General features: G+C 38.5%; 1 protein-coding gene across 1 annotated transcript in view; it reads right to left on the bottom strand.

Moving 5' to 3' along the window:
• The window catches only part of jak2b (Janus kinase 2b), a 28,026-nt gene that overhangs the window by 2,397 nt on the left and 11,380 nt on the right, over positions 1-14,249 (bottom strand). Inside the window, exons 9-23 of the mRNA XM_080895121.1 lie at positions 10,740-10,851; positions 10,198-10,384; positions 7,911-8,035; positions 7,570-7,701; positions 6,723-6,810; positions 5,636-5,763; positions 5,278-5,416; positions 4,929-5,080; positions 4,637-4,787; positions 4,042-4,178; positions 3,728-3,917; positions 3,353-3,477; positions 3,078-3,250; positions 2,843-2,960; positions 489-602 (exon numbers count right to left, since the gene is read on the bottom strand). Coding sequence (XP_080751247.1) covers positions 489-602; positions 2,843-2,960; positions 3,078-3,250; positions 3,353-3,477; positions 3,728-3,917; positions 4,042-4,178; positions 4,637-4,787; positions 4,929-5,080; positions 5,278-5,416; positions 5,636-5,763; positions 6,723-6,810; positions 7,570-7,701; positions 7,911-8,035; positions 10,198-10,384; positions 10,740-10,851 — 2,071 coding nt within the window. The remainder of the gene's footprint in view (positions 1-488; positions 603-2,842; positions 2,961-3,077; positions 3,251-3,352; positions 3,478-3,727; positions 3,918-4,041; positions 4,179-4,636; positions 4,788-4,928; positions 5,081-5,277; positions 5,417-5,635; positions 5,764-6,722; positions 6,811-7,569; positions 7,702-7,910; positions 8,036-10,197; positions 10,385-10,739; positions 10,852-14,249) is intronic.

The following is a 14,249-nucleotide window of genomic DNA, read 5'->3' as shown; positions in this document are numbered from 1 at the left end:
GTTTTTTGCACTAATAAAGTTGTGGAGTTGTAAAGTATTTTGTCTAGTGTCAATTATATCGTCAGTTATATCCTTATCACAAATTTTCAAATGTATATCGTGATAAATATTTTTGGTCATATCGCCCTGCTCTAGTACCCATTTTGTAATAGTAGCTCAGAGCATGATAAGACCACGTTACAGAGTTCTAATGATGTCAAACTCATTCCCCTAACATGACTGAGTTTACTGTAAGAATTAGGCCAACCACGAAGGCAAAAGGGCATACAACCCAGTACTAGGCAGGGAGTACCTAATAGAGTGGCAGAGAAAAGCATGACTTCAATTTAAAGATACAATTGCTTGATGTGTAACTAAGCAACTACTTGGGAATAAAGCCGTCCAATCAGTTTGTCTATGTTCTGGTCGAAATTTGTTAGGGCTGATAACTTGACAAGAAAAACAAACAACCCCAAAACAAAAGAACAAACAGCAGAGCACGATGATACCTCTGTAGGACATCCCAGGGGTTGAGGCAGCCTGCTGCCTGATTTGAGGAGCTCAATGAGGTGATAGACAATCAGCTGTCCTTGCTTGTCATTCCCCATCATGGCCATGAAAACCTGAGCAGGAGGAGAGGAAAAAATGTTTCAAATAGCTTGGCTTTCACCATATGACTTAAGCTAAATAAAACTTAAGCTCTTGAGAAAGCGCAAGAATATCCTTACAGATAAAGCAAACTGAAATCTAATCTAAGACTAGGCATGACTGGAACCAGCCTCTCCTTTACAAAATATAAAGTCACTTAGTGAATCAACAAAGTATAACTAAAATATAAAAAATACACTTAAACGTCTAATAATTTTAATGATTAATTTTAATAAAATAATGTCCCCCCCCCCAAAGAAAAAAAGAATCCTATCTCGGGCTCTCTGGAAACAGACGCTCTACCTGGAAAGTGCATTTATGTGCACACCTCGACTCAGCGATGCTTCAGGTGAGGGAGGGAGAAACAAAAAGAATGCTGCTGCAAAGCTTTTAACTAAGACACGAAAAACTGGGAGCCAGTTCATTACACTGGCTCCCAGTACATTTTAGAATTCATTTTAAAATCTTGGTGCTGACTTTTAAAGCTTTGAATTGTGATGCCCCTGCCTACATTTCTGATCTTTTAGAACCCCACGCTCCCTCTCGCAGCCTGAGATCATCTAATCAAAGGCTATTGGTAGTCCCACGAACTCGTTTTAAGACCAGAGGTGATAGATCTTTTAGAGCAGTGGCCTCCAGGTTGTGGAATGCTCTCCCTCCATTATTACGTTGCCTTGATTGCATTTATTCTTTTAAAAAGCAGCTTAAGACTCATTTATTTAGATTGGCTTTTAATTAGATTTGTGCTGTATGTTTGATTATTGATGTATTTTATGTATTTCTGTTTTTATATTACTGTGAAGCACTTTGTGGTTTTTATCCTGTGAAAGGTGCTATATAAATAAATTGATTTGATTTGAAAAAGAGCCTCTTTTTTTCCTGGAGCAGTCAGATAACCTTTCAGTTGTTGTCAGGGTTCAAATGTTATGATTTTTTGTTTTTTTTACAGAGTATGAATCACTGCATGATGTTAAAGGCATGCATTCTCCAAAAGACACATGCTGACAGGTCTGTGAAGACGTATTTGTTCAGTTGTTCAGTTGGAGGGGGTTCCTTCAAATTTATTTAGCATTTTTGTGTTTGAAGGGATTTCCTGGCTCACAATGAGCCTTTGGCGATGACTAAATGCTATTGTAAAAATGCTCTGTCTTAATAGATTAAAGGAATTAACTGAGTTCATTTTATTTCACTCAAGCTGGATATCAAAATAACCAAGTTTAGACAGTAATATACTCACTCACTACTCACTATCATAAACAAGCTAACTAGTTAACTCAATAACTGATGGATTAAAACTAACAGCATGTGTTCCAGTTTGTTTTATTTTGTTTGGGGTTTTTTTGCTGTATAGGTGGAGAGAAAAAGACCTCTTGATGGGGTTAATTTTTGCATTTTTTAAACAAAATGTCTTCCAATCTGTTTCAGATTGTTGACGGGGCCACTATCAGCATACTCTTTCCCCCTTGGACACCTACTAGTAGTAACTCTTATATAGCTTACTAGGGCTTCACTTGGAATATATATTGGCATAAAAGAAAACAAACCTCCATGAATGATTATAAATTACTTTTAAACGAAAACTTTATTTAAACACAGATATAAACCTGAAACTCTGCCCTATGCATTTATGAAGGGGATTAAATATGATTGCTCCATTTTTCCAGGCATATGAAAACTCCTTGAAAACTAATGTTTAGTTTGGTCAGGTGTAAAATTAAAAAAACAAAATACATATCTGATATGTGTGCGTTCTGAACACCATCTTATGTATTGTGTTGTACCTGTTACTTCAAAACAGCAGACTAGCTCATTTCTGTTAGGTCTGAAAGAAAATCTGAATTCACAAAGATTTTGAGGCGATTTCCACACACTCCTTTTTCAACATGAGAACCTTTTTTAACCGATGTTCCTACAAGCTATGAAGTTAACCTGAAGGGTGTGACTCAAGGATTGTCCAGGTGTGAGTCAGGTCACAACACTACTCCACTATTAACTAGAATAAAAAAACCACTATGGTGCAATGCCCAAAAGACAAAAGGCAATACTGCCTGCTAAAAATGGAATGTTGATCTGTTTGTTAGATGTCAGGGTGCAATGAGTGGATTTTGGTAATGCACACAGAGATGTGCTCTTAAAACTCTAAAGTTACTTTCTTTTTTCTTTCTATACACACATAAAAACTTGAAATGCACTGTATGTATGATGTATTACTTACTGCAGGAGGACTGCAGTTCTTGTCACTGTGGGTGAAGAGCTCATAAAGTACAACTCCAAAGCTCCAGACATCCGACGCCACAGAGAACTTGCTTTCAGTCAAAGACTCGGGGGCATACCTGTGAAGCAGCACACCAGGTCACCAGATTTCTCTGAAGTTAATTTATAAGGCTATACTAAACTAAAAATAGAGAAGAGGATCACAGTTAAATTCTAAAAAACAAACATATTCTGACCAGAATATGGGGCTCTCTCCAGGATCCTTCACCATGTAGTAGTCTTTGTCCTGAGGCAGGACTTTGGTGAGGCCGAAATCCCCGATTTTTACTCTGAGTTCGCTCTCCACTAGGATATTTCGTGTTGCCAAGTCTCTATGGATATACCGCTTACTTGATAGGTACTCCATACCCTATGTAAAGATGTAACAAAAACAAACAATTATATTTTATCACTAGTTTAACTGGTCAGAAAAACGAACAAACAAGGGACAAACTGGCCATGTCTGCAGTACCTTGCAGATCTGAGAAGTGTAATGGACAAGCTTCTGATGCTCGATTCGCTCTCGGTTTTTTATGAGGTAATCTCGCAGACTTCCAAAGGGAAGATATTCCATGATGAGACGGAGGTTTCGTCGACCTGAAGGAAGGAAAATTTCCAAAATACAAAATGCTCATCTGTAACCGAATTGTAGGAGGACATAATGAAGCCACACTGGGGGGAGGATACTAAGAAATATGTATGTAGAATTATTTTTTCCATTCCCACATAAGATAAAAAAGTAGAAAATGTTTGTACCATGCATTTAGTTAATGAAAATGTAAAACAGCCTGCTTACTTTGTTTCTGTAAGAGAAAAACCAAGCTACAGAGACGTTGATCAAAAGTACCTGCACTGTAGCAAACACCCTTGTACTTGACGATGTTCTCATGCTGAAGAGATTTTAGGATCTCGATCTCCCGCTCGAAGTCTCGCATGTGCTCTGCGGTGCTGTGCTGAAGTTTCTTCACGGCCACGACCTCTCCGGTGTTGTCCTGCAGTGGGTCATATCGACACATCTCCACACTGCCAAAGTTTCCCTTGAACAGAAGAACAAATAATTGAGCCGTCGTTGTTTATTCATAGTTTGATTTTTAATTGTACTGTATCCTTTTTGAATGCACATTTTGTTCAAAAATACCTCAACCTCCACATTTATCATACCTTGCCCAGCTGCTGTAAGAATATGAGGTGTCTCTCTTCAAACTGAGCTGGATCCTGATTGTCAAACCCACCAGATGCCCACGCAGAGCCCACTGTCCTATTTGGCAGGATGTCACTGTCCACGATCAACTCATAGTCTGGGAAGAAAGAAAGAAAGGAGAAAACTCTTGTGTCTGGATGGAAAAGACATTGGACTTGTCTGGCCTCCCCAGGCATGAATCATAGTTGAGGGATAATGGACACTTGTGAAATCTCTTTTTTTGTCATCAGGATCATGTAAAAACCAGCTGTGAAGTGGAGGGGTGAGTCTGACAGTGAAACTGCAGGCAGACCGACCCCAGGGTAAATACTACGGATGACCAAGATTTAAAAAGAGACTTAATTTTGCATTCAATATGACCCACTTCTATGAAACCGGAAGTTTGTTTTATTTTTTGCATCCACAGCTATATCCATCTGGTGGCCTTCAGCTAGAATCCAGATTTAAGGCACTTCCACATTATTTTTTTTTAATGTTGTGACCCAGAAGATACTACATTCATGTTTCTGGTTATGTTTTTACAACTTCAGTTTAGTTTTTGAGGCGTCTACCAACCTGGTGTGAAGAGGCTGTGGAGGTCACGGATAACGGCACGAAACGTAGGCCTGAATGTGGGCTCATAGTCCATGCAGCTAGAAATCAGATTAGCCAGTTCAGTCCACTTTGGTGCAGGAAGCTGGTGGTGATCCATGTAAAACAGGGTTTTCTAGGACAGAAAATTGGGGATTAATGCCGGTGTGCAGATGCAGATGGAGTGACTTAAAGCAACTCTTCAATTAGCATGCATTTATATGGAAACAATATATATATATGAATATATGTTTTACATGTTGCCACTCAGCTTTACCTTGGAGTTGTCTAGTGTTGCTAAAGGTTTATCACCACCACTGCAGATTTCCCACAGTGTAGTGCCAAAACTCCACTTGTCAGCAGCCAGACTCAGTTTGGCAGGGTCCTCAATACATTCAGGGGGCACCCAAGGGATCCTCTCAATGAGAACTGATTACAGACAAAAACATTTGACCTTCCACTTTTAGCTCTTCACTTACCAAATGCTTGCAGAACAAGACAGCAAATAACTCATTTTAGCTCTGTTTTTGTAACAAAAAAGTAATAAAGCTCACTGCAGTTACATTAATATATTAACTAGCTATCTACTGCCCCCTGCTGATCTTCGACACAACGGACAAACTCACTTTCTTTGGGCAGGACAGTGATGCTGATACCAGGATCACTTAGTTTGATGAAAGGTGGGTTCCCAGCCCTCCGATCCTCTTCTCTGATCAGGAGAACATTTTTTGCACACACATTCCCATGAACAAGATGTTTTTCTTCCTACAGGAACAGAAAAGAGAAGCTATCACACTTTCTTATTAACAAAACACTTCCTATGTTCTTACATTTATTTTTATAATGTACTTTAGTTTTAAAGTTTCACTTCTTTTTAAAAAAAATGTTTTCAGTACTAAACAGCTGTAAGCAACAAAGAAATCTATATTTATCAATATTTTAGCAATGACATGACCTAAAATGAAGCGGCACATATTTTCATACCAGGAAGTTCATGGCCCAGGCCAGCTGCTTCGCCACTTCAAGCTTCCACAGAAGGTTAATAGAGTTCTTGTTTTTCTTCAAGTAGGTGTCCAGTGAGCCGAATTTCACATACTCCTGAACCATGATGTCTGGAAAGAAGTTTTTAAAAAAAATAAATACAATGACTTAAAGATGTGGGAATTATGGTTTGTACAGTACAGCGATTTATAGATTTATTACAAAAACCAAATTCAGGAACTGAATGTTTCTAACAGAATCTCAGATGGGCTACAGCTCGGTTTTACATTACAATCAGTTTAGATACATGTTTTTAATATATACCCACTGAGTATATATAAAGAGTGGCTGTCACTTATCAGTCAGTGTGTCCTCGTCTTAAAGCCTCAATCTTTTTTCCAGTCGTCATCTTAACATAACAAGTAAACAGATCTGGTTTAAAAACTCAGCGACATTGCAGTCATACGGCAGCGGCTTGTTAACATTTTCTAAACGACCATCATTTAGAAAATGACCATCATGCTGTACTCAGAAACAGCTGGCGATTGACACCATAAAGCCACTGGTCAAGTGTTTAATGATGTCATAGCTTATGAAAGCTATGAGGGTAGCTTTCCTTTAGCCCAAAGTCCAACCAGGTCCAAATGTACTCCCCACAAACACTTTCACTTAAAACCTTCACAGTGGACTTCTGGCTGTTAAATAAACATGTTGACTCTTGAAGATTTACACAACCAACAAAACCTTAGTTTACATTGAAATATTTACTGATTTCTTAGCTCAGCAAAAACGGGTTTTGGCATTAAAAAGTTCTGTATTAGTATTACTAGTACTACTAATCAGTACTTGGTTGTAAGTACTAATTAGTATTAACGTTAAAGTCGAACGACAAGATCATGTGTAAGATGTGGGAATTTTGGCGACTGACCCCGTTGCATATGGATTTCTGGGACTACCTTTCTCAAGGATGTATGAACAGCCAAGTTCAGCCGGTCAAGATTGTGGTAAAGCATGGTGCATAGTTGGCACATTAGGCTTAATGACATGGCTCAAATTGTTTGCCAAATAAATAGGTACTGAGACAACTTACTCTCTTCTCCACAGACACAAACGCCGTAGTTTAGAATAAGGTGTACGTGAGACAACTGGCTCATCATGCTGGCGGCTTCAAAGAACGACTGCAGGACAAGAAAAAAAAAAAGAAAATATATATTTGTTTGCTGATGGAAAAAATACCCCCAAACAAAACTATATTACGTCAGTGTTTTAGCTATATTTGTCTAACAAAACCTAAGATAAGCTCCAATATTACTCCAAGAATACCTCCTACTCTAAGGCTGTGCAATGAATAATCAAATTAAATTTAGGGCTTCCAATGATTATGAAACCAGGATGATTGAGATAAAATTCATTTTTGCGGATCCTGTTATGCAATGGTGATCTTGTTTTATCTTGTTTTTTTGTCTTTCCTTTACAATGATGCACTTCTGCCCCTTTCTAAAAAAAAAAAAACAACAACCCCAAAACCAGAAAAAAAAAAAAAAAAAAAAAAAAAAGTGACTCAAGGCAACAAAATAAAAAAATTAAAAATAGATACCCTCTCCAGCAAACAGTCAAAAAAAAAATAGAGCCAAATGATGCTTTTATAAATCAGGAAAAGCTTATGAAAAGAAGTCACATGGCTCCTGCTTGAAATTTCCACCGTTAAAGAGTTCCTTAAAATATGCCAGTAAAGGGACTCAAGAGCGGTGGTGTAAATTTCCAGTGTTTATGCTGATGATCTAAAGCACACCACAAAATGAATTCAACTAACTACCAGTACTAGTCAAAGCCTTTGTTATGCCCCCCGACGTAAATATAATAGAAAATCTGGGCAATCACACAAATTTACAAAAATCAACGCCTCTGTAAGCAAAACATGCACAAAAGCCACAGACCTCAGAGAAGTTCCTGTGGGCCTGGTCCAGCACTTTCATGACTACTTCCGTTTGGTGCTCTCCATAGTCTCTCAGCTCCTTTCGAACCCCTTTAAAGATCTTCGTAAAAGTCCCTTGACCGAGACTCTCCATCTAAGAGAAAGATCATCATTGTATAAAAACTCATAACACCAGCACATTTAACTTATTGGTGAAAATATGGAGGGTATCCTATAAAGGTATAGCAATTCAATACTATAACATAATAATGCTGAACATTAGAAACATTCATGTAAAGAATGACTGGATAAATGAGGGCATACAGACATATTAAACGCTCTGAACATGTAAACTAAGCTTACAAATTCCAGATCTTCTTTCCTGATCTTGTGAAACACCATTTGACTGATGTTGTGTCGATGTAGTGATGGGGACAGTGGCACTTCTGAACCTTTGTTGCTCCTGCACACGAGGAGGCACGACTTTTCTGTTATTGGAAAGAAAAGAAAACATACTTTCAAGTTTTACTCGTTGGCACAGCCTCTACCTTAACCAAATCTCACAGTTTCTCCATTAATATTGAAAATTCCCCCTTCCTTCCACGCAGGTAAAGAGTTTGGGTGTTATACTTGACAGTACTCTCTCATTTCAGTCTCACATTAATTACATAACCCGGTCTGCATACTTTCACTTACGTTTTAGGTGTATTCATAACCTTGCCCCTCCTTATCTCTATGATCTGCTTCATATTACCACAGTTTCCCGCTCTCTCAGATCTTCATCTGCCACTCAATTTGTTGTTCCTTCTGCTCGGCTTATCACTATGGGGCACAGAGCTTTCAGTCGCTCTGCTCCTCGGCTGTGGAACTCACCTCCTTCAGCCTTAAGAAATATAGATTCCCTTCCCTTATTCAAGTCACAACTCAAAACCTACTTGTTTAAACTGGTTTACTCGCTTTAATGCAGATTTTACTTGCTGTCAAATCGTGTTTGGTTTTTTTGTTGTTGTTTTTTTTAAATTTTGTTTGTGGTTGTATTTTGCTTTTCTTTTGTATTTTAATTCATTAGAATCTATTTTAATCTACTGTTTTATTGACGTCTTTTTCTCTTTGTAAGGTGACCTTGGGTTTTAGAAAGGCACCCTCAAATAAAATGTATTATTATTAAGAAACTATTTACTAAGTATCCTGCAATAAAATGTAACAATCCAACTGAGAGAGAAGCACGGGAACTGATGACAAAGACTCGAGAAGTTCCATGCTGTGTTTCTTCATCAGTTTCTGGGAAAAAGACTTGTGGTAGAATTATGAAAGCAGACAAAGACCGAGGCACCTTTGAGTCATCCTGCCTGGTAGTTTGTGTTTCGTGCATTTTTCTTCTGTAGTATAAGATTGCTAGAAAATCAAATTTAGTACTTTTGTGACCTTTACAGAATAAAGAACACACAAAACCTCATTTACAGCTTTTCAAAATGCATGGCAAATGTGACATGGACATTTCATTTGGTACTCCACAAAAACATACAACAGAATAGTTTACATGGGGAAGTTGTTTTCAACTGTTCTACATTAAATATAAAGTTTAGGGTTTTTGCACACAACTAATGACAAATACAGAAGCAAAAGCTAAGACTATGAAATCAAGATTTACAGCCTAGACACCAGCAACCTCGTGGAAACTTGTAGTCACTAGGGAAAAAAAAAAAGTGTCCTCCCCAACCAGTTTACAAGCGGTGAAGTCAGTCAGAAAGTGGGTGCTGCATCAAAAACCTCATTGTGCTTGCTTTGGTGCCAGCAGATTCCCATGATCACCTCTAGTTTGTGTGGACTGTGATATCTCTGCAAACACTTGCCATTTAAACTCCGAACAGTACTAAAAACACAAGCAGTGCAACATAAACTGGAAATGAAAAACAGTCACCTTTGATAGTTAATGTTGTACCTGTGCTGCAACGAGCACACCTCAAACAGTGCAACTTTTACTTTTTACCGAATACACAATATAGTGTACGCTACTGACGTGTAACACAGACGAGCCAAAGATTGTTTTCTTTACATACTTTTTTTTTTTTTTTTTTTTTTTTTATGTATACATTTTAAGTATACATACTTAAAATGAGTATAACACTTGAATGTTTCTTTTGAATCCTTTGTCTTAACTTGTAACAAGCCAATATAATGTCTTGATTCATGCTCAACCGGCCAGCTAAATAAATCCCAGAACGTTGATTCTGTTCATCGGAAAGTTGCATTTTAAGTGGGAGAAACACTCCACCAAGTCACAAAATAGAATCTACTAATCACAAACTATACAGTTTCACACACACTACCAAGGCTAGTTGTGTACTGAATTGAAAAAACAAAACAAAACAAATGTCATCAATGATCACAGGCACCAGCCTGACCATCCCTGCCCAATACATTTGTTAAATTTATTTAAATTTCCATTGGTTAGAAAGAACTAATGTGTTAACTTATAAACGAATGCGAAGAGATAGAGTCATTATCCTTTCAGGATACAGTACATTTTCCATTCATCACAATTTGTGGAGTTTACAGACTCCACAAAATCCTTCTGATGCAATATCTACCATCTGTGCTCTGCTAACATGCACCTAAATTGGACAAATCCAGATTCTGTTAGTTTTACCTTTGGATTTAGGAGGGCAGCACTTGCTGAATTGGAAAATGATGCTGTCTGAGCGCACTGTTTCCTTCTGGTAGCAGCTGAGCAGTTCTTGCAGACTGCTGAAGTTTCTTTTGGTTCCACTGAGGTTGAACTCTCCACTTGCAGACCTGGTGATCTGGCAGTGCTTGTGTTCTATAGCATCATACACCTGGCAAACGCAAAGAGGACACCAAATTAACCATTTCAATGATGAATTTAATGTAAACCTAGAATCCTTTAATCATGAAAGACATCACAATAATACAATACAATACCAGAAAGAATTAGTAGGTATTAATAAACACATACTGGTGCATTTCAACAACAAATGTGATAACATGACAAAAGTTAATCTAAAAGATAAATATAGAATGTATGAAAGTTACTTACCTAGAAACTAAAAATCTAGCCAGCCAATTTGCCAGACCAAACCCACTCATGGACTCTTATGTCACATTTGGGCAATACACACAAACAAACAAACAAAAAAATGAAATGAAAGACCACAACTGAGTGTCACCTACCTCAACGGGGAAAGTCAAAAAGTATTTGTTGAAATCTTTCGGGCTACATCTCAAAATGTACAGTCCCCGTTTGTTTCCAGACTTCTGAAGCCAATTAACTGCAAACTCCATTCTACAAGAAAAACAACAAAATAAAATTGATGGAGGAAAATGCAGTATTACCAGTTAGAAAGCCTTTATTGACATCATATTTGGGATTCAATACAAGTGGGATATATAAACTCCAACTGCCAAAGGAATCTGTCTACATTTTGGCCACATTACTAAACATTAAATAGGAACACAATAGTATAAACATTTTAAATACCCATATTTATTTATGAGTGTAAAACACCTAAGTGTTTGTTTTAGTTTAGTCTAACCTAAAACAAACACACTTCCAATAAAAGCATAATGCAGGCTCAAATTGCAGAAATACCGTATTTCCCGGACTACAAAGCGCACCTAAATATTAGCCGCACAAGCTAAAATCAGGGGAAAATCCTGTTTTGTACATACATTAGCCGCACCTGACCAAAAGCCGCAGGTGTTTCAATGTTGACTTATCATATGTAAGAGAATATGCACAAAGGGAATTGTCAGGAAAGAGATGGCTGTTTGGAGACATCACTTTTATTAATATTTTGAAAAACAAGTTATGGGTACATATTTGCACATGTAGTACATAACAGTAACCTACAGCACACCAGAAAAATAGATTCGGACTACCTTTTAGGCTCAGGTGCAGTGACACAGCTTTAACAAGAAGAAAAGTCAGTCATTCACCACCATCTTTCTCTTCTTCCTGCGCACTAAAACCACCAAAGTCCTCTTCTCCAGTGTCGGATACAAACAGGCTCAGGATGGCTTCGTCATCCACTCTTCTTCTCTCCTTCGTTGTCACTTTCAAAACCAAAGAAATCCTCATTGTCAGTGTCAGAGTCGAACACCCTCAGAAGGGCCGTGGCGGTGTCCTCCTCTCCATCATGCAGCAGTCCAGCCCTTCAAAATCCGTTGGTGATCGTGGATGTTTTCACACTTTTCCACGCTGTCAGAATCCACCGGTGGAGTTGGGCATAACTTGCTTTTTGGGCATAACTTGCAAGTTTATCGCCGCTCATCATCCACGCCTCCCGCTGAATGTGTAGCGCTACTTTGAAGTTTGTTTTTCGCGCTACTTCGTACGGCACTACGTTGCCTGGCGGACGGACATGTGACTAACATACCACTCTTGAACCCCGATCCTTCCGCCAGGCAACGTAATGCCGTACAACAGCGGAACACACAAAACAAATCGTCTTACGATATGACAAAAATCACGGACAATCCATAGAAAAGCCGCACCTGACTAAAAGCCGCAGGGTTCAAAGCTTGTGCAAAAAGTAGCGGCTTATAGCCCGACATTTACGGTAATCATATTTAAACATCTAGGAATTATCTCACACTCTCTTTCACACACACGCAAATATATTATTACCATTTGCTGTTAAACTGACAATTTAGCATCAGCCAAAAACCTGCGATGACAGAAAATTAAAAAAAAAAAAAAAAAAAGATGACAAAAATATCAATATTCATGAAATTATCCATCCATCTGTTATAGTCACACACACACACACACACACACACACACACACACACACACACACACACACACACACACACACACACGTCTCTGTCTTTCTCATTAACAGCATAATGTAAATCTAGACTGGGAAACAGCTTTGCTAATGTGCAAGTGTTAAACTTACACATGCTCAGTGTTGCATATGCTCTGAGTTTAATGACCGACTCTGAAACATTGTAGACTGGTGAAAGTGGTAATGTTTAAAGATTATACATGTAAAGAATTAACTGAGAAAACACTTGTTGAGCTGAAAGGAGAGGAGCGGTTTTTGTAGAAACAAAGAATAATATATAGGTTTGCCTTTTTGTTTTAGAGACTGGCTGTTCTGTCAGTCTGATTTAAAAAGTAAACTGACAAGGACAGTTCCCCATAAGATGATATTAAGTGGTTTTACTTCTTTGATCACCCATATCTACAAAATACAGTACTGTGCAAAAATCTTGCAGCCACCCCTTATTTCTGAATATTGTGTTTCTAAGGAGCCAGACTTTCTTGTAGATTTTGAAAATGGTCTCCAAGATTCTGAAAGTGTTTCAAAGATTTCTTTGAACATTGGCTGCTTTTTCACTCATTGACAGTGTTGTCTTTGTATCTAACAATTTCAGAGGAATGTTTTTTTTTGTTTGTTAGGCCACTTAACACTGACCAATGAATCACTCAAACATAAAGGCCAGTAACACAAGGGGTAAACCACTATTCTGCTCACACATAGAGGACAACTCAGAAAATAACCACTTTTTAATTGAATCATTAGGCACTTTCTTTCGAGCAGCCTGTGGTGTGAAGTGTATCATTAAAACTTTTGAAGAACTTCAAAACCTTGCTTTAAAGAATTTTGAGGTCTTACAGCCTTGACTTAAACATAAATAAATAATCTTATTAAATACACACACACAGTCCCCACTGCTGCATAGGCCTAAAAGTCCTCAGTGAGATCATTAACATTAACTCACTCAGGCTATAGTCTACGAAATGGTTTAAAGTCAGCCACCTCCTCTGCATGGATGACATCAAGCTGTATGTCAAGAGCAAACAAGACATCAATTCATTGATCAACACCACTAGGATCTACAGCAACATTTGAATGCCATTCAGGCTGAAGAAGTGTAGTCGCATCAATCGCCAAATATGTGCAAAGGTTTAAAGCAAGTCTTGAGGATGAACGGGAAGAACAAGATCTAGGCAATCAATACCTACGCCCAGCTGGTGATCAGATACCCTGCTTGGATAATAAGCTGGGCAAAGTAGAAGATGGAAGCCACTGACATCAAGACAAGAAAGCTTGTTACTATTCATGAAGGTTTCCTGCATGGAGGGAAGGTGGGCGAGGAACAGTGAGTGTCAGAACCACGATCAAGCATGAAATAGCAAACATCCATGAGTTCATCTGGAAGATGGCTACAACTACTCACATGCTTAGTGAATACCTCAGGCAGCAGAAACCCAAGCAAGAACAGAAAACATCATGGAAGGAGAGAACCCTACACAGCATGTATCACCGCCAGATGGAAGTGGAAGCTGATATCTACTAATGGATGGACAAAGCTGACTGAAAGACTACATAAAGGCACTAATCGTGGCAGCACAGCAATTAGACCTGATCACAAGATCCATAGTCTGCTGCACCAAGTTGCAAGATGCTAGCAGGCAGGGCATATACGGAACGCCATAACCAAGTGGCTGGCATAGTATACAGGAAAATCAGAGTATGGCCTGGAAGTCCCAACGTCAAAATAGGGTGGTTGAGAATAACCGAACTAAGATCCTGTGGGAATTCCAGATAGAGACAGACAAACTGGTGATGACTAACCAACTGGACAAGCAGAGGAACAAGGCCATTAGGGCTGGGCGATATGACCCAAAATTCATATCTCGATATTTTTTAGCTGGATGGCGATATAAGA

Source organism: Rhamphochromis sp. 'chilingali' (assembly GCF_963969265.1).
Source record: "Rhamphochromis sp. 'chilingali' genome assembly, chromosome: 10".
In the NCBI taxonomy this organism is placed as follows: domain Eukaryota; kingdom Metazoa; phylum Chordata; class Actinopteri; order Cichliformes; family Cichlidae; genus Rhamphochromis; species Rhamphochromis sp. 'chilingali'.
The sequence above is the reverse complement of the archived record's forward strand: the minus strand, read 5'-3'. Positions and strand labels throughout refer to the sequence as shown.